General features: G+C 37.4%; 2 protein-coding genes across 2 annotated transcripts in view; one reads left to right on the plus strand and one right to left on the minus strand.

Annotated features, from left to right (window-relative positions):
• Positions 1-6,737: 6,737 nt before the first annotated feature.
• NUDCD2 (NudC domain containing 2) lies at positions 6,738-13,103 on the minus strand. Its single transcript, XM_047729008.1, has 4 exons — positions 12,641-13,103; positions 10,566-10,614; positions 10,188-10,339; positions 6,738-7,227 (listed from the first exon to the last, which is right to left on the minus strand). Exons 1-4 carry the CDS (start codon positions 12,827-12,829, stop codon positions 7,144-7,146), a joined length of 474 nt encoding a protein of 157 aa, XP_047584964.1. The 5' UTR covers positions 12,830-13,103; the 3' UTR covers positions 6,738-7,143.
• Positions 13,104-13,385: 282 nt separating this feature from the next.
• Positions 13,386-25,158, plus strand: part of HMMR (hyaluronan mediated motility receptor) — a 38,994-nt gene continuing 27,221 nt past the window's right edge. Inside the window, exons 1-7 of the mRNA XM_047729001.1 lie at positions 13,386-13,526; positions 18,683-18,781; positions 19,246-19,325; positions 22,992-23,039; positions 23,206-23,394; positions 24,780-24,866; positions 24,956-25,056. Of these exons, the coding sequence (XP_047584957.1) occupies positions 13,481-13,526; positions 18,683-18,781; positions 19,246-19,325; positions 22,992-23,039; positions 23,206-23,394; positions 24,780-24,866; positions 24,956-25,056 (650 nt within the window). The 5' untranslated portion in view covers positions 13,386-13,480. The remainder of the gene's footprint in view (positions 13,527-18,682; positions 18,782-19,245; positions 19,326-22,991; positions 23,040-23,205; positions 23,395-24,779; positions 24,867-24,955; positions 25,057-25,158) is intronic.

Here is a 25,158-nt window from a genome sequence, read left to right on the forward strand (position 1 = left end):
GTCAGGAAATGATGGATGTTGGCGAGGATGAGGAGAAAGGGGAATTTGTTGGTGGGAATGGAAGCTCGTGCAGCCACTCTGGAAAAGAGTATGGAGGTTCTTCAAAAAGTTGAAAGTAGAGCTACTCTACGATCCAGAAATCGCACTACTGGGTATTTACCCTAAAGGTACAAATGTAGTGATGCAAAGAGGCTCGTACACCCTAATGCTTATAGCAGCAACGTCAACAATAGCCAAACTATGAAAAGAACCTAGATGTCCATCAAAAGATGAATGGATAAAGATGTGGTATACACACACACACATACATATATACACATATACACATATATACATACATACATACATACATACATACATGTATATGGACACACACTATGCAGCCAGCAAAAAAAAAAACAAAAAAAAAAAAACAAAAAAACAAATCCTGCCATTTGCAACTACGTGGATGGAACTAGAGGGCATTATGCCAAGCAAAAGAAGTCAATTGAGAAAGACAATTATCATATGATCTCTCTGATATGAGGAATTTGAGAGGCAGAGGGTGTCATGATGGGTAGGGAGGGAAAAAATTAAACAAGATGGTATTAGGACGGAGACAAACTATTAGGTTTTTAATCTCAGGAAACAAACTGAGGGTTGCTAGGGGGTTGGGGGGAGGGAGAGGGTGGCTGGGTTATGGACATTGGGGAGGATATGTGCTATGGTGAGTGCTATAAATTGTGTAAGACTGATGATTCACAGACCTGTACCCCTGAGGCAACTAATACATTATATGTTAATTTTTAAAAATCCACAGGGAATATTCACCAAGACAAACGATATCCTGGGCCACAAAACAATCCTTAAGAAATTTAAAAGAACTAAAATTATAAAGTATGTTCTCTGATCATAAACTAGAAGTTAATACAGGTAAAAGGAAAATTTATAAACACTTGGAGATAACATACTTTCAAATAATTCAGAGCTCTAAGGGGAATTCTAAAGAGTAAAATATTTTGAACTGAATGAAAATACCAAAATGTATGAAATGTAGCTAAACGAATGCTTAGAGTAATTCACATCATCAATTGGCTTTTATTAAGAAAAAAAAAAAAAAGTCTCAAAGCTTCCACATAAAGAAACTAGAAAAAGAGCAGAATAAACCCACAAAGCAAGCAGATGGGAAAAGGTCATAAAAAAGGGAGGGGGTAAAAAATCAATGAAACTGAAAATAAGGAAAATCAATAAATCCAAAAACTAATTCTTCCTTAAAAGCAATAAAACTGATGAATCTCTAGCAAGAATGACAAAAAAAGAAATGCCTAATCTCAGGACTAAAAGAGATAATGCTATTAAAAGGGCACTAAAGAAACAATGCATACAATGCACATCAAGTTAAATAAATTAATTCCTTGAAATACAAGAACTACCAGCACTTAACTAAACCAAACTAAAACAAATAAACTAGAATTCCTGAGTAAGCTCTTTTTTTAAAAACTGAATTTGTTGTTTAAAATCTTACTGGCAAATACCATAAAATACTGAAAGAAGACAACACAAATTCTACACATCTCTTCTAGGAAGTAAAAGAATCACTTCCCAATTCATTTTATAAGGCTAGATTTACCCTGGTACCAAACCAAGACAAAGGTAACAACTGATGAGACCAATATCTCAAATTAATCAATGAGACCAGTATCTCAGTGAATAGACACGAAAATCTTCAACAAACAAATCCAGATACATAAATGGCAGGAAAACTCCATGACCAAGTTTGGGATGTGTTAAAATATAAGCAGGTTCAAAATCTGAGAATCAATCAAATCAAAATTTGAAAACCAAACAAGACAGGGATGGCCACTCCCACCACTTCTGTTCTTTAGCAAGTGCAATGAAGCAAGAAAAGATAAAGACATATGGAGCAGTACAGATTAAATAAAACCTCCTGTTTGTGATTTATGAAGAAAATTCCAGAAATCCGTAACAAAAAAAACTCCTAGAACAAGCGAGTTTAGGAAGGTCAGAGGAAGCTCAACAAACAAAAATCAAACATTTCTATGCACTAGCTATGTACAACTAGAAACAAATTTCAAAAAACATATATCATTTACAATAGCTCCAGAAAAGGTACCCTTGGGAATAAATCTAAGAAAAGATGTAAGTATTCTATAAGCTGAAAATCACAAAATGCTCATGATTGAAATAAAAGAGATCCTAAATAGAGAGCTGCCTCATGCTAACGGATTGTAAGACTTATGCTATACCAGTGAAAACCCTAGCAGGACCTTTTGGAGATGGACTGAATATAGCTGATTCTAAACTTTATACAGAGAGGCAAAGAAAGTTAAAACAGCCAAAACAACTTTGAAAAAGAATTAAGTTGAAGGAATCATGCTGCCCAATTTTAAGACTTAGCATAAAGCTACAATTATCAAGGCAATTTGGTATTTGTGAAGGGACAGACACATGGATCAAGAGAAGAGAAAAACCAAAAACAGACCCATATAAACAGCAATTGATTTATGACAAAAGTACAAAAGCAATTTATTGAAGAATGGACAGTGTTTTCAACAAATTTTGAAACAAATAGACATCCACATGCAAAAAATGAAGTTCCATCTATATTATACAGCTTACACAAAAAATAACTTAAAATGGGTCATATATCTAAATGTAAAACACACAATAATAAAACTTTTGGAAAACAACACTGGAAAAAATCCTCATAACCTGGGATCACCACGTTCTTAGACATGATATCAAAAGCATAATGAACTAGAATGAACTAGAATACATCAAAATTTAAAACAATCATGCTTTAAAAGACACCATCAAGAAAATGAAAAAAACCTATACAATAGAAGAATATAAATGCAAATAATATATATGAGACTTGTAAACAGAATATATAAAGAACTCTTACAACTCACTAATAGATAACCCAATAAAAAATGGGAAATACTAATGAACATTTCTCCAAGGAAGATACATAAATGGTCCATAAGCACAAGAAAAGATGCTCAACATAGTCATCAGGGAAACAGAAAACAAAACCACAGTGTGATACCACCTCATATCCACTAGAATGGATTTAAATTTAAAATTTAAAATTTAAAAAATCATGTAGAAAGTGTCAGCAAATTTGTGGAGATATTAGAAATTTCAAACACTACTGGTGGGAATGTAAAATTGTGTAGCCATTTTGGAAAACAATCTAGAAATTCCTCAAATGATCAGACATAGTTTCCATGTAACTCCAAATTCTATTACTAGATAAGAAAAATATGCATAGACATAAAAACCAATACTTGAATGTTTATTTTTTTTAAAGATTTTATTTATTCGACAGAGCATACACACAGGCGCATGAGTGTGGGTGGGCAGGGAGAGGGAGAAGCAGGCTGCCTGCTGAGCGGGGAGCCTGACTTAGGGCTTGATCCAGGGACTCCAGGATCATGACCTGAGCCGAAGGCATACACTTATGCAACTGAGCCACTCAGGTGCCCCAACTTGAATGTTTATAGCAGCATTATTCATAATAGCCAAAAGGTAGAATCCTCCCAAATGTCAATCAACTGACAAATGGATAATGGATAAATGGAATATTACCCAGCCATACTGAAGGAATGAAATAGACATACTAGAACATGGATGAAACATTGTGCTAAATGAAGGAAGCCAGTAGCAAAAGACCACATTATTATGATTCAACGCATATGAAATATCATTAAGAGGGAAATTTATGAGATAGAAAACAAATTAGTTGTCACTTGGTTGGGGGTGGAGGGAGTTGATAGCTAAAAGGTATGGGGCTTTTTTTTTTTTGAAGATTTTATTTATTTATTTGACAGAGAGAGATCACAAGTAGACAGAGAGGCAGGCAGAGAGAGAGAGAGAGAGAGGGAAGCAGGCTCCCTGCTCAGCAGAGAGCCCGATGCGGGCCTCGATCCCAGGACCCTGAGATCATGACCTGAGCCGAAGGCATCGGCTTAACCCACTGAGCCGGTATGGGGCTTCTTGAAGTGATGAGAATGAAAATTGACTATAATGATGGTTGAATAGATGACTATACTAAAAATCACTGAATATATTTTAAATGGGTAAAATGTATGGTATGTGAATTATATCTCAATAAGGCTGTTTAAAAAGAAAAATAGGGTGCCTGGGTGGCTCAGTCAGTTGGGCATGACTTTTGGTTTCCCCTCAGGTCATGGGCTGATGGGTCAAGGGATTGAGCCCCACATCAGAATGTGTGTTTAGTTGGGAGTCTGCTTGGGGAATTCTCTCCCTCTGCCCCTCCACCCAGTCTTCCCAAGCTCGCTCACTCTCTCTCTCTAGAATGGATAAATAAACCTTTAAGAAAAAAAGATTACATATGATCCCACTGATAAACACTTTTGAAAAGACAAAACTATAAAGACAGGTCTTAATCAGTGGTTTCCAGCATTTGAGGCTAGGAGTGTGGTATGACTACAAAGAGAGAGCATTAAGTTTTTGTAGTGATTCAACTATTAAAACTCTTGGGGCACCTGGCTGGCTCAGCTGGTAGAGCACGAAACGTTTGATCTCAAGGTCACAAGTTTGAGCCCAATGTGGGGTGTGGAGTTCACTTAAAAAAAAACAAAAAACAAAAATTGTTCAATCACCTGACTTTGAAGGTGCTTACAGATGCCTCTAACATGTTAAAATTCACAAAACTATAAACAGAAACTACATGCTAAAAATTCAAAAAACATACTATGAATAGGAGAGTTAATTTTACTCTGCTTATTCAAAATATGAATTTCTTTGAAAGTCAAGAAGAGAAGCCAATTAAAAAAAAAAAAAGCCTCTTCTCCAAAAACTTATTCCTAAAGTTATTGGTTAAAGTGAAAAAGATGGCCATTTTGTCAAAGGGTATGACGGATTCAGTGGCCCACAATGGGGTGTGTTTGGGTCCAAGACAGTGAGGCTATCCCTTTTTGCCGCAGGATGTTGGAGCCTGAGTAGAGTAAGGAAGGCATTCATGTTGAGATGACCGAGAATAGAGAACAAATATATTGAGGATAATTGGAATCAGACTTCTCACTGTTGTTATAAATATAGAAAGGGAGAAAAGAAAAATGAACTCCATGGGATTAGATATGAAAGTTTAAGTGTGAACTCATGGTTCTCAATATATAGAAATAAATATAGCTGTACATATAAACATTATACACAAACAGCAATTTTCACTAGCACAATAATTAAGATTTTATTTATTTACTTGACAGAGCGAGCGAGCGAGCGAGCGCACAAGTAGGCAGAGCGACAGTCAGAGGGATAGGGAGAAGCAGGCTCTCCACTGAGGAGGGAGCACTATGCGGGACTCGATCCCAGGACCCTGGGATCATGACCTGAGCCAAAGGCAGGTGCTTAACCAACTGAGCCACCCAGGCACTCCCAAATCTTGGCTTCTAAATACCATTCTCCATTTAAGAGACGCATGGCACCTTAAAAACATGGCTTACTCTTCAGTTAGGGCAGGGAAAGCATAAGCCTGGTATAACTTGTGCCAGAAAATAAGAAATTACTCAAATAATGACAGGACATGTCAAAAGGACATAGAAACCATCTAAAATAGCTTTCCCCTAGCTAAGTCAAGAAAAACTGTTTAGCATCACAATAATGCAAGTAATAGATTCTAATCTACTGAATAAAGTAGGAAATTATACATCAATAAAGATACAAATAAGCTGGAAGTTTGATGAGAAAGAGGGTAGTACTCTGAAGCTACCTTCCCACAAAATATGCCAAAGATGCATAACCTGAATCTAATCATGAAGTACCAGAAAAACTCAAAATGAGGATTTTGTACAAAACTAGCCTATAATATTCAAAAGTGCCAAGGTTGTAAAAGTCAAGAAAAAAATGAAGACTTGTTGCAGACTGAAGCAGACCAGACAACTGACATCTAATCTAAAGACAACACATGATTCTGACTGGACCATTTTGCCACACAAACATTACTGAAACAATTAGTTAAATTTGAATGCAATAAAGATCTGAGGATTAGATGGTCATAATGTACCAATGCTAATTTCCTGATTTTAATGGTTGTATTGTAGTGATGTACTAGCATGTCCTCTAAAGGAAATATACACTAAGGTACTCAGAGATGATGCAGTGTCATATCATAAACTTACAAACAAGTCAGGAAGAAAACAGTCCTTTTTACTTTACATATAACTTGGCTATACATTTGGGATTATTAAAAATATTTTTCAGGGGCACCTGGCTGGCTCAGTTCATAAAGTGTGGAACTCTTGATTTCAGGGTTGCGGGTTCAAGTCTCATATTGGTTGTAAAGATTACTTAAAAATAAAATCTTTAAAAAAGAGAGAGATTTTAAAATTCAAAAGGACATAAAAATAATGAAATAAAATTTTAAGACAATCCTTCCTTATAGGTCTGGATACCTGAAGAGCAAAATTATGTTCCTGATTTATAAACGTTAACCATTATTTGCTTTTTGTCTCATACAAAGGACTCACCCAATGATCACATTAACTTCACTGTTTCTGTTTTATATTAATCCATTCCTATTGTTAAGTTTCTATTTTTCAATTCCTGACAAATTCATCTCCCAAGGAATAATGTACTACTTCAAAAATTTTCATTAGCTCTTAAAATGAACTTACTCAGAATATATTTGTGGGCTTTTTCCCTCCTTAAAATTTTTCTCAGTAATGTAATTCCTGGTGTGAACTGGCATACTTACACAAAGGGGTGCACAATTCCTATTTAGAAAAGTTTATTGAACATTATTCCTGCATTACACTTATTGAAAGAAAAATTTAATTGTCCCTGAAGGCACCGGTCATTTCACATGATCTATATCCTAATGTTTTTTGTATTAAAAATACAGGTTAAATATGAAATTAGTAAAATGCAGCATATAAAACTTCATGCTGAGCAAAAAAACAAGTCCAAAAAAAAGTTACTCTATATCAGTAGAATAGTTTCCACAGTATTTGTTTCCTATGTAAATGATATTTGAATGCAATTTTTAGAACCATAGTTAAATATATTTTGCAATTTGTTAACTGCAGGTATCCACATTTTCCTTCCCCCACATAATCTGTTCCTTTATGTTGGCAACTTTGTTGGGATCCACAGAATGCAGTGAAAGAAAAGTAGTAGTTATTTTTCAAGATTTGAGAAATCTGGTCCACCTTTAGTGTAGTTTCCTGAGATTTCTGCTCCACTGAAGTCAAAACCAGGATTCTAAAAGACATGAAAAAAACTATGATAAAATAAATCTTTTAAGGAAAAATATAAGTAACTCAAAAGGGAAATGGTACAGATATAAACTAGCAATTGACAAAAGAGGAAATCTACATGGCCAATAAATATGTCAAAAGATGTAATCACCAAAACAGAACTTAAAACTAGGATGTATATTTCAACTTTCAGATCTACAAATACTTAAAAGATCAGTATGTATATTACAAGTTGACAAGTGTATGGGCACACATATACTTTAGTACGAGTGTAAAAAACAGATTTTAATAACTAGCTTCATTTGTGAGTTTATTACATGCCAAGCAGAGTTCTAAGAGCTATGCATTTATCAGCATATTCAATCCTCATAACAATCCTAGGAAGTACTATCTCATACTTTAGTCTTTTTGGAGGGCATTTCATTTATTCAACAAACATTTATTAAGAGTTCCTACTGTTTAAAAGACACCATTAGAGGCATGTGGAATTCAAGAGTGAACATAACAAAGATCCCTGCACTGGTGGGCTGACATTCTTACAGGAGGACACAAATAATGAACCAGAAGTTATCTAATGCAGAGGTTGGCAAAGTTTTCTGTAAAGAGCCAAGTAATTAGATATCTTGGGCTTTGAAAGCCATATACTCTGCCATAACTCCTTAAGTCTGGTATTACTATAAGATAGACAGTATGCAAATGAATGAGCACAGATGTATTCCAGTACAACTTTACTTCAGAAACAACCAGCAGGCTAGATTTCACCTGTAGGCCACAGTTTGCGAGCCCCTGATCCAGAGTGTTAAAAGTTGGTGCAAGTGCTACAGAAGATGAAAAAAGAAAAGAAAGAAAAGCAGAGTAAGGAAAATGAGAAAATTAAGTATTTAAATAGGATGAACAAAGATTAAGTACACTTTTTTTTTTTAAGATTTTATTTATTTATTTAAGAGAGAGAGATCACAAGTAGGCGGAGAGGCAGGCAGAGAGAGGGGGAAGCAGACTCCCTGCTGAGCAGAGAGCCAGATTTGGGGCTCCATCACAGGCTCCTGGGACCATGACCTGAGCCAAAGGCAGAGGCTTTAACCCACTGAGCCACCCAGGCGCCCCAAAAGTACACTTCATTGAGCAGTAACTTCAAAACAGTGAAGAAGTTAGCCAAGTTCTGGGATAACACTGTAGACAAAAGGACAGAAAGGAATGGCCTAAAATGTTCAAATACAACAAAAAGACCAGTATGGCTAGATCACAATAACGTAAGGGGAGACTAGTAGGAGAAGAAGTCAGAGAGATCATGAGGACCAGATTGGATAGAATGAAAGAGTTCTGAGAAGAGAAGTGATGTGTTCTGACCTGCATGCTAAAAGGACTATTATACTATTTTGAGAACACTGTAGCTTGGCAAGGGTAAAAGAGAACAAATAGAAGGTTGTAAGAGTAATCTAGGCAAGTCATTACAGATGGTCTAGATCAAAATGGTAGTAGAGTTGGTGGTGAGAAGTAGACAAATTCTGAATATACTTGGAAGGTACTACCAGTAAGGTTTCCTAACAAATTGGCCACATTGTGTGAGAGAGAGACAGAAGTGGAGGATGACTCCCCATTTTTGTTTTTTGGTCTGATCAAGTAGTTTCTATCAACCAAGATGAGAAGACTAGAGGTAGAAATGGGTAGCAGGAAGTTAGAGAGTTCATGTTGAATACGTTGAGTCTGATATGTCTGTCAGACTGTAAAGTGGAGATGTTGAATTGGAAATGTGACTCCAATATTTGGGAAAAAAGTCTAGACTAGAGATACATATTTGGAAATCACCGTCAGACAGAAAGAAATTATCCATCAAAACTTTAACAGTGCTTTGGTCCAGTAATTCTTCTCCTACATAAATTAACAGAACATGGGATAGTTCTACAGAGATCAAAGCACAAATTTTGTTTCAAACAGATACAAACTGAAAAATCCAAATCTTATCAAAAAGGAATGGCTAAATAAATAATGTCGGTACATTCAAGCTAGAAAACACTCTAAAACAGTTAAAAGGAACAAGTTTTATCTATATGTACTGGTAGGAAAAGAGACCCAAGACATATTATTAAATGGAAAAAAAAAACAACATGAACAATACACATAGTGTAATCCTGCATTTATGTTAAAGACAGAGTAGCAAACCAATACATCAATGAGATAAGAATAAGACAGAAGCACAAAGAGGGCGCCTGGGTGGCTCAATGGGTTAAAGCCTCTGCCTTCAGCTCAGCTGCCTTCAGCTCAGGTCATGATCCCACGGTCCTGGGATCGAGCCCCATATCTGGCTCTCTGGTCAGCAGGAGCCCGCTTCCCTTCCTCTCTCCCTGCCTGCCTCTCTGCCTACTTGTGATCTCTGTCTGTCAAATAAATACATAAAATCTTAAAAAAAAAAAAAAGACAGAAGCACATAATGGAGAGATGTTGATGAAAGGAACTTTTACTTTATTACACTATGTAAGTCTGTATTGACTGAATTTTTTTTAAAGACTTTTTTATTTATTTGACAGAGGTCACAAGTAGGCAGAGAGGCAGGCAGAGAGAGAGAGAAGGGGAAGCAGGCTCCCCACTGAGCAGAGAGCCTGATGCAGGGCTTGAGCCCAAGACCCCGAGATCATGACCTGAGCTGAAGGCAAGGCTTAACCCACTGAGCCACCCAGGCACCCCTATAATGACTGAATTTTTTGAGTTCACTTACCCTACTGGTGTACATTAAATAAATTTAAACTTAGAAATCAAGACAGTACAAAGAAATTCCTCTACAGAAAATTTGAAAAAATAAAATCCACACAAAGAAAGACCAGTCATTTTTCTAACAATTTCACTTAAATTCCTCTAAAGAACTTTTGTAATTTTTTTGTAACTACATTTGAGTTTTAATTTCAATAATAATTATTCTATGATTTTAAGATGTTTAACAATACATATTCATACATTCATCTGACTTACTTCCTTCTGGAATCTCTCTAATGTAAGTTTTCTCTGCATTTGGTCTTGCACCCAAGGATCAGCTGCATATTCAGATTCCAGAAGAGAAGTCCAACAATTTGCTGCATCTCTCTTTGTCTTTGTAAGAACAATACGGACCATTTTCCTGTCCTCTAAACAAATGAAAATCACAAATAAATTAGAGTTCATCATCGGATTTTGTATTTTCAAACAACATTAGGTAATCTTGACATACAATTATTTTCAATACATTTCCATTACTATTCTCTTCCAAAGCTGCAAAGACAAAGGACCTAATACAACAGAGGGAAACCTACTAAGTTCCAAGACAAAATTAATTTCTAAAAAAAGATTCCAAGAATTATAGATTACCCTTACCCAAAGTCCATGTTCCCTCATCAGCTATTGTTGAATCAAAGAGCTTGCCCTGAAAAATAAATACATAAGGTACTAAAAACATAGATATTTCATTAATTTTTATAAGGCTTTCATGATTTGACTTTCCTAATTTTCTATCTAATCCACATGTAACTAGTTTGGTTATAGTAAGGAGACAAAACTTTATACCATTCCAACATACTGCTGGGTTCACAACCCTATCTTTCCTCCTAGAAAGTGGAATGGAACCAAGTTTACCTTGCTTGAAATATTTACTATGATAAAAAACACAGAGCTCGGGGCGCCTGGGTGGCTCAGTGGGTTAAGCCGCTGCCTTCGGCTCGGGTCATGATCTCAGAGTCCTGGGATGGAGCCCCGCATCGGGCTCTCTGCTCAGCAGGGAGCCTGCTTCCTCCTCTCTCTCTGCCTGCCTCTCCGCCTGCTTGTGATCTCTCTGTCAAATAAATAAATAAAATCTTTAAAAGAAAAAAAAAAAACCACAGAGCTCTCTAAAGAAAGATCAGGGCTCCTTAATTTTTAGAAGATGAATAAATATTACTGATCAGAGGGCCAAATGTGAATTAATATCTGAAATGATTTAACTTTACCTATTGAAAAGAACTACTAGAAGAGCTTTCCGGCTGAAATTAATAAATTGTATCTCTTAAACATTAAAAAACTGTTTCAATCTCTTTGTTGGGCAATGCAGCACCAAAAAAATTTCAAAGTGCATACTGTAGTTCTAATACAGATTAGCTGTGACTGATTTTTCAGAAACTGTTGTTTTAAGAAAGAAATCAGTAAAACGTTAAGTTTAAAAGAGAATACACCTGCTCAAATCCATTTTGATTTGCTGCTACTTGTCAAATTTAAGTTTTAGGAAATTAGATTAAAAGGTCATATAAAAAAAACACACACATTTTTTCAATATGTCAGTACTAGTGTGAAAAAATCCTACTGGTTTAAATGCATACCTAAAATCCTAAAATTACTGCTAAATTCCCAAAGTTACTGGAATTACTAAAAGAAATTTGAATTGTAATCTTAAACCACTGTTCAGGAAACTATGATTATACAACTATCCAGAAAAGTCAGTAAGATCCAAGCTGACACAAATCAAATGTCTTTCACATGAATATTCCTTTCCTCTGAGGCACTTAAATCATTTCCATATAAATATGTAGTGTACACTCCTTACATGCCAGAAACAAGTCCAAGCTCTTAATTCCCCTGGATACCATGTCATGCTCAAAACAATCCTATCAGAAAGTTACTATAATTACCATACTTTGTGGGTGAAGGCATAGAGATACTGAAAAACGTCTTGCCTGAGGTTACAAAATTGTAAAAATGGCACAGCCAGGTATCCTACATTGAGGAATCTCCCTTCACCACTTCACTACACTGTCATCAAACATCTTGAGCATCTAATGTGGGAAAGAAATCTAACTTCAACGTTATTGAATTTAACAGGTCCAACGGACATGAGAATAAAAGTGGTATTATTTTCTTCAAACACCTCTTAACTACCTCAACCACTCCACGAACATGCAAAATTTTTCTTAGTTTGATGAAAAAAATAAATCACCTGACAACATCTCTGAATCCTCATCCCGATATCCTTATTATTTTCTTCTTTACTGTCCTATAACTCCCTGAACATTTATTAGGTGAGCTTTATTATGCCTCCTTGCAAGAACATGACCTGAGTGCAGGAAACTTGTCTTGTTCACCGCTGACCTCTCAACACTCATCAGTGCCTGGAATATACGTACTATAAATAGTCGTTCCTTTAAAGATCTAAGTGACGACCCGCAGAGGCACAAAAGCAGCAGCTTCATTTGGTTTAGAAATAAAGCCGGAAAACCGAGCTCCTCAAATCTCTACGTTAACTCAGGACTAGCCGTAAGAGTGGGGGCTCCGACCAGACCAAAACCAGGCCAATGATACCGCTCTTTCGGCCAAAGGAGCTATTCGGCCTTCCAACAGTCTTTTCACGGGAAAAAAATGCACTTTAGGGTCTTGGGACTTAGAAGCCGGGAAGAAACTGAGCACAAGCCCCGACTTGCCACTACCTTGAGGATCTCGCGACCACCCACGGCCAGCGCCACATGCCGGCTCTGCAGGCCGCACTGGATATCCTGGGCGCGAGTGCCAGGCGGCACCTGAACTTCAATGAACACCTCCTCCAAGGTCTGGTACCACTGGCCCCACGGCGTTCCGCACGGAACCACCCCACTGCGCTCCTCAAACGGGGCCGACATACTCCAATAGCCTCCCGGCGGCAGCCGCACGGAGCGAGATGAGCGCAAGCGCGAAGTATCCACGCTCAGGCCACGCCCAGGATTCGCAGCTCAGGTCACTGCACATGCGCAGGGATGCAGGCTGATGTCTCGGCATGTTCCTTTTTCCTTTTCAGTGGCCATTTAGGACGTTGGCAGTTTGAAAGAATTAAAAATCCGGGGAAGTTTACACCCAAAGAACGGTGGGAGAAGGTCGGAACCTGTGAAACTAGAACTCCCTGCACTGCCACCAATATGACGCCAAAAGCGTACCCTCAAACTTCTCAGCTATAAAATGCGCTTGCGCAAATGTTGCTAGTACGTAAATTACAATTGAGTAACGCCAGGACTGATTGGACACAGGGTGGGAGGACGCAATACTAGTCTCCTATTGGCTGGTTACCTAAACTCACAGAAGCCTTAATTGGGCGCGGCGAGGACAGGTGCGCATGCTCTTAGGTGTTCCCGTCCTGGATTGGTGTGCCCAGGATTTTGGTTTTCAAATTTGCTTACGTTAGAGATGGGCGGGGAATAAGCCGGGAGGTTTGAATTCGGAGCAAGTAGGCTGTATTAAGCGGCACAAAGTTGCGGAGGGGAGATAGTGACCTTCTGTTTGTGGAGCTGATCGTCAGCATGTCTTTTCCTAAAGCGCCCTTGAAACGATTCAATGACCCTTCCGGTGCGTACGGGGAAAGGAGCTGGGGGTCGGGATATGTTGTCACGACGCACTTGCCCTTTTTGGTTCCCTTTATCCGAGGCTAACAGGCAATTTTAGGGTTGCGATGGGTCTCATTCAATTGATTAGTTTTTCTAAAAACCATACTAAGCATTTACTACGTGCCTAATACTATTCAGAGTGATAAAGATACAGCAGTGAATGAGGCAAAACCCCTGCCTCGTGGAGTTTACATTCAACTGGAGAATACAACCAATAAACAGTGCGGTGTAGAAATTAAAGCGGAGGAAAGGGAATCGGAACAAGGAAACTGTTGGCAGCTGTGTGATGGTCATGTGCGGAAACCTCACTGATAAAACATTTGACCAGCGGCTTTTCGCATGAACTTGTGGATTTCTTTTGGATATTCCATTCAGGAATAAAAGAAGGATGATTGGTAAAAGCAGTTTATGGGTGAGAATATGGTGGCAGCACTTACTGAAAACATTAGTAATGAAGTAATAACAAGATAGTACCCCAGTCACCGTACTAAGTATTTACATTGATTATTAGTTCTTTTTTTACTCCCCAACATCCCTGAGAGGTTATCCTATTATTCATTATTTACTGATAAAAAAGCCGAGACAAAGATTTGCTCAGTGTTACAGAACCAAACCAGCAGAACTGAGACAGGAAATCAAGAAATCAAGCCTCCATGAATCCATCGTGTGCTTTTTTTTTAACCACTGTGGTTCATAGTAAGCACACTAACCTGGAAGCCTGATAGGGTTACTGAGGCACTCATCATTGAATGCATGCAAACTGTATGCTATGGTGTTCCCTATTCTGACTGGTTCCCTATTCTATCTAGTCCAACAGCCCAGTGAGGAAGGTATTGATACTGTCCTCATTTTGCATGTGAGGAAACAGAGAGGTTTTGTCACTGTTCTGAGCAGCCAGTAAGTGGTTTGGTTGAACATCAAAGCCCATGATTTAGCCATTATAATACACCCTTTTTAGCGGTCACTTGTTGCATCTTTAGCTTGTTAGCCAAAATGCAAATGTAAATAAGAATCACTCTGCTCACATAGGAAGGCCAAGAGAGCAAATGGATCAGCACAAGCTTATTTTCTTTCTTTTTTTTTACAAGCTTATTTTCTTAATTGAAAGATCAAAGCATATATTGTTTCCTGGATATTCAAAGAACTTCTCTAAGTTCTCTCAGCAGTGTGTCTTTTAAGGAGAATTTATTTTCTTTATAATAGATGAAACTGGCTTTACCAATGCCACAATATTCCAGGTTCACTGTTTCAGGAGTATTATCATTATTGATGCTCTTATGCATATGTGAGGCACTGTAGTGAGTTCTCCATTACTCCAGTAATCCCAGCAACTATGAGGTGGATACTCTTTTTATTCCTGTTTCATAAGCGGAGAATCATAACCTCAAATAAAATAACTTTCCGGGGCGCCTGGGTGGCTCAGTGGGTTAGCCGCTGCCTTCGGCTCAGGTCATGATCTCAGGGTCCTGGGATCGAGCCCCGCATCGGGCTCTCTGCTCAGCAGGGAGCCTGCTTCCTCCTCTCCTCTGCCTGCCTCTCTGCCTGCTTGTGATCTCTCTGTCAAATAATAAATAAAATCTTTAAAAAAAAATAATAATAACTTTCCAGGGGCGCCTGGGTGGCTCAGTCAGTAAAGCGTCTGTCTTCGGCTCAGGTCAAGATTTCAGGTCCTGGGATCGAGCCCCACATTGGGCTCCCTGCTCAGCAGGAAGCCTGCTTCTCTCCCTCTGCTTCTCCCCCTGCTTTTATTCCCTCTCTCTCTGTCTCTGTCAATAAGTAAAAAAAATCTTTTTGAAAAATAAATAAATAACTTTCCAGGGGTCTTGAAAATAGGTTCGAAAAGGAGAGAGTATAATGTTCTTATTCACCATCTTCTCCCTCCGACTAAAAAGTACTTGGCCCATAGTAATGTCTATTAATTGGCATATAAAGCTGGATTTGAATCCTGACTAGGATAATCACAAAACTCTATTTCCATTTCCACATCCCCAGTGACTTTCTATGTTTTCTTTACCACACTCCCCAACTCAACTGTAAGCTAAATACTGGGGGTACAGGCATGATCAAGAGAGTTCCTAACTTCAGGCAGTTTTGTCTAACATGGAAGATGGATAAGTACATTATCTGAGGTGTGAGGTGGATAAGTATATTAAAAGCTAGACCTACAGGCTGGATTTCAACCTATTTCTCCAATCTAAATCCTAAATCTAACAACCAAATTTGATTCTTTAGTCTTTAAGGAAGTTTTTGTTAAGTGTGGTTTTAATTGTTTTCAACTCTCTTGATGCTCTTTAGTCAGTGTCCACCATCCCATTGTTTGCTGGCCCATATCCCCTTTTGAGAGTGTAAACCTAATGATGAACCAGAATATAAGATTTCTTTCTTTTTTTTTTTCTTAAGATTTTATTTATTTATTTGACAGACAGAGATCACAAGCAGGCAGAGAGAGAGGAAGGGAAGCAGGCTCCCTGCTGAGCAGAGAGCCAGATGTGGGGCTTTAACCCACTGAGCCACCCAAGTTCCCCAGAATATAAAATTTCAACATCATTTTATTTTCTGGCTGCTTTGATGAGTCTAGACTGGTGCTTCTCACGCTTTCCCACAGAAGCATTCCTAAAAACAGAAAGCTGGGCCCCTGGCTGTCTCAGTAGGTAGAACATGTGACTCTTAATCTCAGGAGTGTGAGTTCAAGGCCCATGTTGGGCCTAGAGCTTAACTTTAAAAATAACAATAATATAATAAAAGCAGAAAGCACAGAATAACCATAGGCTCTGCATACCCTCATCCCCTCTTCCTCCCAAAAGCATTGCTAACAGTAATGGTGGAAATCTCTAGTTTGTTTTAAAACATAATATGTTCCCCACTGCCTCCCTCAACCCCTATCGCAAATGAGTAACATAGGTGCTCTAAGATGTGCCACCATCCTTAAGCTGATTTTAGGGAAACCCCTGCCAGCCTCCTATTCACCCCAGGTTGTAAACAGTTTGTAAAGTGTGAGAGATTTGAGCTAATCAAGATTAATGTTTTTTGGTAAGTCTGTCTTTACCTTAGATACTCCATTGAATTCTGTATTTCATTTTGAGACTCTCTTCTGATTAGAAACTGATTAGAAACTATCTCAATTCCTTATTGACCACATTTAGATCAAAAAGCTCCCAGGATTGGAATTTTTGTGTCATTATTTTTGTTACCTTAATTCCAGGTAGAGGAATGGAAACTTGCCTTGATGTTTTTATGGCCTCTTAGAATTGATGAAAGGGGTGATTTTAATACTTTTTAATTGTGTCCTAGAGTGAGAAATAAATTGTGTATCTCTATCCAGGATAGATTGTTTAATATTTATACAGCTATCACTGAAACAAGAAGTCCTACAAAACAGTGCTTCACTTTGCTACATTTGAGTCATGCTGATATTTTCTATTATGTTTCACTTTTTTTTTAAGATTTTATTTATTTATTTGACAGATTGAGAGAGAGAGAGAGATCACAAGTAGGCAGAGAGGCAGGCATAGAGAGAGAGGAGGAAGCAGGCTCCCCACTGAGCAGAGAGCCAGGTGTGGGGCTCGATCCCAGGACCATGAGTCCATAACCTAAGCGGAAAGCAGAGGCTTAACCCACTGAGCCACCCAGGAGCCCCTGTGTTTCACTTTTTTTAATGCTAGTCAAGGTGTACCAACAAGTTCTTATCTATCATTCCATTTATTTTTTTTTAAGATTTTATTTATTTATTTGACAGAGATTACAAGTAGACAGGCAGGCAGAGAGAGAGGAGGAAGAAGGCTCCCTGCTGAGCAGAGACCCCCCCCCCCCCCCACGTGGGGCTCGATCTCAGGACCCCGAGATTATGACCCGAGCCAAAGGCAGAGGCTTTAACCTACTGAGCCACCCAGGCACCCCTATCATTCCATTTAGAAAACACTTAAGGGACAGCTGGAGTTACCTTAATGTTCGAACTCCTTTTAGTTCCTGTTCACTTGCATGAAACTCTATGCTGAAGAAAATAGTTTTTCAGTGAACAGTATGAATCTATTCTCAATCAGTTAAAGCTTTATGCTAATGATATTTTTACCTTTTTTGTTTAAGTAGGCTCTATGCCCAATGTGAGGCTTAAACTTATACCCTGAGATCAAGAGTCACATACTCTACTGACTGAGCCACTCAGGCTCCCCTTCTGCTAACAATAATAAAAACGAGATTTTTATTATTGTTAAGTCCTGAGAGTAAGATCTCAAGTTGACTATGCATAAACACTCCAAAATGCCTTCAGTTTGAGACTCCAGTTAAGTGAGGTTATAATGTATAAATTTCTGTCTAGTACAGGGATGCCTGGGTGGCTCCATCAGTTAAATGGCTGCCTTCAGCTCGGGTCATGATCTCGGGGTCCTGGGGTCGAGTCCCAGGTCAGGCTCCCTGCTCAGCCTGGAGCATGCTTCCTACCCACCCATGCTCCCGCTGCTCTCCCTGCTTGTGTGTGCGCGCGTGCTCTCTCTCTCTCTCTCTCTCTCTCTGTCAAATAAATAAATAAATAAATAAAATCTTTAAAAAAAAGAGAGAGAAAGAAATATTGTCTAGTAGTTTGTACTTCGTATAACATGACTTTATAAATTTCCAGTTGTGTCAATATTAGCCGGAGATGAATTATCACTATAAATTTTTATTCACACTAAACCTTGAAGGCTAGACTTTTAGTTGCTTCATTTCTAGAATCTGATGGTGGTTGCCTCATTGACGCTCTTGGAGTTAGAATTGATTCCAAATATTTTTTTCTTAGATTTAATCCTTAATAACAAAGCCATGTTGCTTGTTCTTAATAATGTTTATCTCAAGACTGTCTTTGCTGTTTTGTTGAATTACCTGTGTTTCTTTGACTCATTGAAATAAAGAGCATTTGGGAAGATAATGATGTTTTTCATAGAGAGACCTATTTGTAATATCAGATGGGTGCTATTTTTACATTTGAAAAAATAAACAATTTATTAATGGCATTTTAAATTTGTATTACTTTACTATGACACGGTTTTTAACTGTTTCACATCCAATAACTGTTTTACATTCATCACCATGTAAGATCATAAGGAACATTAGATGAGACGTTAATGTTCTCTGTGTTTCCTTTAGGTTGTGCACCATCTCCAGGTGCTTATGATGTTAAGACTTCAGAAGTATTGAAAGGACCAGTGTCCTTTCAGAAATCACAAAGATTTAAAAAACAAAAAGGTAATGGATTCCAAAGTAAAATCATGGGTATATGATCTCTTAAGTTTTAAAGTTATGACTACTAGTATTTAAATTAGAAGATTCTATACTATTTGTAAAAAGGTGGAGCTACAGTTATATTTAGATTTTCTTATTTGATGCATTTACAAATGAGTCAACTATAGAATAATGCTTTAATCATTTCACTATTGTATAACCAGAAAAATTAAGCAAGATACTCACATAAATATATAGTTTTCCTTTTGGTAATCACCTTAACTTTCTGTCAGGGAATATTAGGAAAATCAGAAAAATGTTGAATGTGAAAATTGTGTTGTGCAACTAATTATTTGGACATGTACAATTAAGAAAAGAACTTTATATTACTTCACTAATAATTACAATAAGAAATTTAGAAATGGATTTTGTTTGTGTTTCAAACGTGTAAGCACCAACCAGGATCTGTACAATTTATTTTATTGTAGAATCTCAACAAAATCTTAATGTTGACAAAGATACTACCCTGCCTGCTTCAGCAAGAAAAGTTAAGACTTTGGGATTAAAGGTGAGGAACTCTGATATTCTAGCTGGTTTATCACCTAAATCATGAAAATATTTCTGAAAGGTTTTTTATTTGACTAGAATGGATTAAGTGTATAAAGTAAGGTTATAAGTAAACCTATAAGTTAATAAAAATATTATCATTAGGACTATACCAAGATTTCATTTCTGCCTGCATCATTACTAAATATATTGTTTAAACATGCACATAGCTCAGAATTACAATATGGTACCCACTTCTCAGTCATTTCTCTATCTAGGTAATTTGTCTAACTCCTTGTAAGCCTTTAAAAAGTTTGCAGTTCTTTGATTTGGTAGTTAATATCATTTGAGTTGTTTTAGTTTGTTTATTTGTGTGGAAAGGTAAGTATAGGTGAAGAAAACGGAAAAAAATTCTAATGCCTTAAAGAGATGTGTGCTCAAAAACTCTCAGTTTTTGAGTGGTGGGAGATTAATTCTTAACTTTCATGTTATGACTTGTGCAACAGCCTACATGTTGTTACTGTTTCCATTAGTTCATAAAGCAAGTTGTAGTTTCTTAAGAAGTTACAAAAGAAATCTGTTAATATGGAAAAGATTCAAAGTTAGGAAACCAAGGCTGTAGGTTAAGCTTAGCCTTGTTCATTTGTTCAGCAATTACCTAAGTCTCTCATTTTATAATAAGGGCTTCATTATCCAATATGGAAGTGATTAGCCACATGTGGCTATTGAGAACTTGAAGAGCTAAATTTTTAATATTATTTAATTTTAATTAATATATATTTAAAAACCAGTACTTGATTCTGTTGTTGGAAAACACAAATTTTTTTTTTGGAACATATTGAGGATATGAATCTACTTCTTCATCTGCACAGTTTATGGAATCTAAATATAGATAGCTATTTCTTTCTCTCTCTCTCTCTTTTTTTTTTTTTTTTGGAAGTAGTCCCTCACCCAGCATTACAGTTTGGAGCCCAGTGTGGGGCTTGAACTCACAACCCTGAGATCAAGACCTGAGCTGAGATTGAGTCAGATGCTTAAACAACTGAGCCACTCAGGTGCCCCATAGATAGCTATTTCTGATAAAAATCTAGCATTTGAATTGAGATGTGCCATAAATATAAAATACACAGCAAGGTTTGAAGACCTAATACAAAACACATAAAATGTTTCACTAATAATTTTATACTAATGACAATAATTGAAATAATACTTCTTACATTTAGGGTAAAATAAAATGTATTACTAAAATTTTTACTTTTTATTTTTTTTTATTTTTTTTTTTTTAAGATTTTATTTATTTATTTGACAGAGAGAAATCACAAGTAAGCAGAGAGGCAGGCAGAGAGAGAGGAGGAAGCAGGCTCCCTGCTGAGCAGAGAGCCCGATGTGGGGCTCGAACCCAGGACCTGGGATCATGACCTGAGCCGAAGGCAGCGGCTTAACCCACTGAGCCACCCAGGCGCCCCAAATTTTTACTTTTTAAATATGACTACTAGAGGGGTGCCTGGCTGGCTCAGTCAGAAGAGTGTGCGGCTCTTGATTTTGAGGTCATGAGTTTGAGCCCCACACGGGGCATAGAGATTGCTTAAATAAATAAATAACTTTAAAACATATATGTAACTACTAGAAAATTTGAAAATACATATGTGGGGGTGCCTGGGTGGTTTAGTTGGTTTAGCGCCTGTCTTCAGCTCAGGTCATGATCTCAGTGTCCTGGGATTGAGCCCCAGGTTGGGCTCCCTGCTCAGCTCCTCCCCATTTCTTCTCTAAAAGAAAATATGTATGTGGTCTGTGATATATTATAGGGCAGCACTGATATAGACAGTCTTTTCTTACACAGTGATTTAAATGTATATACAATGAGATATTCTTCAGCAATATAAAGGAATAAAATCCTACTGTTTGCAATAACATGGATGGACCTAGAAAGGATAATGCTAAGCGAAATAAGTCAGAGAAGGACAAATACCATATGATTTCACTCATACATGGAATTTAAGGAACAAAACAAATGAGTAAAGGGGGGAAAAAAAGAGAGACAAATCAAGAAACAGTCTCTTAACTTAGAGAACAAATTGATGTTACCAGAGAGGAGGAGGGTGGAAAGATGGGTGACATAGGGGTGGGGATTAAGGAGTGTTCTTGTCTTGATGAGCACCTGGTGTTGTATGGAAGTGTTGAATCACTATATTGTACACCTGAAACTAATATTACACTGTATATTAACTGTACTGGAATTAAAATTAAAAAAATTTTTTTAAAGAAGTTGATTTAAATTTCCTGATTTGAATTTCTTAAAGAAACGGTTCTAAAATTTCGGATTGACTACAGAACTCTTAGAAAACTAAATTGCATACAGGTTTGTATAAAACCCCTAAAAAATTGGCCATCCTTGATAGAAAATGCCATCCTGTGGAAAATTAATAAATATGAGAATGATGTAGGCCCCCTCAACTTAGAAGCACATAAAACAAGTTGTGTGCAGTATGTTTATCCATTTTATTCCATTTTAGGTGGAAAAGATGGATATTCTGTTTAGGGCTATTGTGTCAGAAAAGCTGTTGGATATAAAAATACATAGAGCAAAATTGTGTGTCTTATTTAGAATAAAGGCAATAAGTAAATTAGAATCAGCTGACAAGGGATACCTGTGTGGCTCAGTTGATTAAACGTCTGTCTTCAGCTCAGGTCTCGATCCTGGAATCTAGCCCCACATCTGGCTCTGTGCTCCGTGGGGAGTCTGCTTCTCCCTCTGACCTTACCCCCTTTGTGTTCTCTCTCTCTCAAACAAATAAATAAAATCTTTAAAGATTTTTTTTTTTAATTTGACAGACAGAGATCACAAGTAGGCAGAGAGAGAGGAAGAAGCAGGCTCCCCGAGGAGCAGAGAGCCCAATGCTGGGCTTCTATCCCAGGACCTGGGATCACGACCCGAGCAGAAGGCAGAGGCTTTAACCCATTGAGCCACCCAGGCACCCCAAATAAATCTTTTACAAAAAAAATCCGCTTACACCATTTTAATTTTTATGTCTTTGCATGTGTAACTTTTTTTCCCTCTTTGGGTATCAAGGTTTAACTTTTTTTCTCTTTGTAAGATTCTTTTCTTTCTGGAATAACATAATTAAATATTCAAAATGTATTAATGTTGACATTAGAAAGAAGGCATTCAGTAGCTTATTCATGAAGCTCCACTGTTCTTTTTCCCTGGACTTATTAGGAAAAACCTAATAATCTAGTAGTATGAAAACTTAAACCTGAAATATTTTAGATTTAAAGACATTTTCCTTCTTCTACCATAAGTCTCCTACAAAATGTTTACCTAGGCTAGTAAAATGTTTAATAGAAATTAGCTGTTTGGTGAGGAGCTTCCTCCACTTGCTAGATAGGTTGCTGCACTGATTCATGATCACTTAATGAAGCCAATTAGATCTTTAAGGAAAAAAAAAAAAAACAAAGGGGTGCCTGGCTGACTCAGTAGAGTATGTGACTCTTGATCTTGGGTTGTGAGTTCAAGCTGCACATTGGTAGGTAGAGTTTAGTTAAAAAAAAAAGAAAGAGAGAGAGAAAAGAAAGAGAAAGAAAAAGAAAAGAGGAATTAAACTTTAATGTTTTTTTATAGCTGAAAATCAAATTTGTGATATTTGTGGCATTTAAATTTGTTTGTCTCTGTTCTTTGACTTTTAAATAGAGGGAATCTCAAAAGAATGATAAAGATTTGAAGATACTAGAAAAAGAGGTAAGCAGTACTTCAACTTAACTGAAAAATAAATGTGCTATAAAATGGAAAGAGTTGGAACGCCTGGTGGCTCGATCAGTTAAGCATTGTTTTCATTATCAATAGCATATAGTTATGTTGGCACTGTATTGGTGATTCATTCATTTATCACCTTGTTTATGTCCAGATTCGTGTTCTTGTGCAAGAACGTGGTTCTCAGGACAAGCGGATCCAGGATCTGGAAGCTGAGTTGGAAAAAATGGAGGCCAAGCTAAATGCTACAGTCAGGGAGAAAACATCTCTCTCTGCAAGTAATGCTTCACTAGAAAAACAGCTTATTGAGTTAACCAGGACTAATGAACTACTAAAATCAAAGGTATTTGAACCTGACAAGAATATTTACTATGGAATAAATTCTAAACATGTTTTTTTCTTATATAGTTGTTTGGGAATTTTAGGCTCTAGTTTAGTATTTTGCCTTCAGCAAATGTATTTTATTTTATTTTTTTTTTTAAAGATTTTATTTATTCATTTTTTTACAGACAGAGATCACAAGTAGGCAGAGAGGCAGGCAGAGAGAGAGAGGAGGAAGCAGGCTCCCTGGTGAGCAGAGAGCCCGACGCGGGGCTCGATCCCAGGACCCTGGGAACATGACCCGAGCCGAAGGCAGCGGCTTTAACCCACTGAGCCACCCAGGCGCCCCAGCAAATGTATTTTAAATGTTAAACTGTTTCCAAGAAGAATTATTATGGTCTTTTTGTTATGGTACCTGACATATAAGAGGTGATAAACAAGTTACTTTTGTTTTAATGTCTGACATTTTCTCATCCTTCTTCATAGTCACCCCCAGTAAATAAGACCATTAATAAAACTTACAAAATTTACACCTAGAAGCCACTGTAAAGATCTTTCTCTGAAATAAATAATAGCAGAACAGCAGGCTTCCATCGCAAATCCTTTTGGAAATGAAGTGGGAAATGAATAAATTTGTGGACTAACTATTTTTAATAGATAAATTTGTCTATTAGTATTACCATACTAATAGATCTTAAAGGACATCATATGGTCATCTGCTTTTGTCTGAAGTATAAGGAGGCTGTAAATCACTGTTCAGTTTAATAACAGTCATTTATTCAGGGCCTGTAATGTGCTGAGCTCTTTGATCACAAAGAGAATGAGGGTGCATAAGAATCAAGCTTGTGGAAGGGAGCAGATTCCTAGACCCCACTGAGGGAGATTCTGATTTGGTAGGCCTGGGGTGGACCCTGTAATCTACATATTTCCAAAGAGATCAGGCAATTCAGATGCATTTTATTAAGCAAGCACACTTGACAGAATCCTCCCCAAGAAGCTTGTTATAGAGGCTTGCAGTGGACTCTGCAGCATGCAGAGGTAGGTGACCACCCAAACACTCTCAAAAATAAACCAGAAAGGGGCGCCTGTCTGGCGCAATCTGTAGAGAATGCAACTCCGGATCTCGGGGTTGTGAGTTCGAGCCCCACATTGGGTGGAGATTACTTAAAAATAAAACCTTCCCAAAAAATTAAATAAATGAACCAGAAAGTCATATTAATCAAAGAGAGGGACAAGAACAGTAGTAGTGTAAAATCAGTAACTGGGTGTGGTCAAAGCCTGTTTTTTCTACCAGAGTATAATGTAGGTAAATAATGGGCCCAATAAGAGAATAATCAATATTTCTGTGATTTTTATATAAGACCTTGTAGAAAATATTTCTGAATTTTTTATGTTTCTTGTACTTAGTTTTCTGAAGATAATAACCAGAAGACTATGAGACTTCTAAGCCTTGAGTTAATGAAACTTAGAAACAAAAGAGAAACGAAGATGAGGGTGAGTGATATCTTGGTGAGTTTGCTGTGTCTGGATCTGGGGATCTGAATGATCTCTCATTTCCTAAAACAGTTATTTCTGTTGTGTAGAGTATGATGGCTAAACAGGAAGGCATGGAGGTGAAGCTACAGGTCACTCAGAAGAATCTTGAGGAGTCTCAGGGGAAAATAGCACAACTTGAGGGGAAACTGTGAGTGACTAAAAAAGAAAGAAATTATTAAGTGTAACTAATTCTTGATTTTCCTCTCTCACCTTGCTCTTGTTTACCAAGACTAAACCTTCCTTCACTTAA

Source organism: Lutra lutra, chromosome 5, assembly GCF_902655055.1.
Source record: "Lutra lutra chromosome 5, mLutLut1.2, whole genome shotgun sequence".
NCBI classification, from domain to species: domain Eukaryota; kingdom Metazoa; phylum Chordata; class Mammalia; order Carnivora; family Mustelidae; genus Lutra; species Lutra lutra.

Excerpts from the sequence above, each read along its gene's own strand:
- NUDCD2 (XM_047729008.1), bottom strand. The coding sequence starts at position 12,829 with ATGTCGGCCCCGTTTGAGGAGCGCAGTGGGGTGGTTCCGTGCGGAACG. Across the intron at positions 10,340-10,565 it reads TGAGGGAACATGGACTTTGG|AGGACAGGAAAATGGTCCGT; the intron begins GTAAGGGTAATC and ends TCATTTGTTTAG. Across the intron at positions 7,228-10,187 it reads TAGAGAGATTCCAGAAGGAA|AATCCTGGTTTTGACTTCAG; the intron begins GTAAGTCAGATG and ends CATGTCTTTTAG.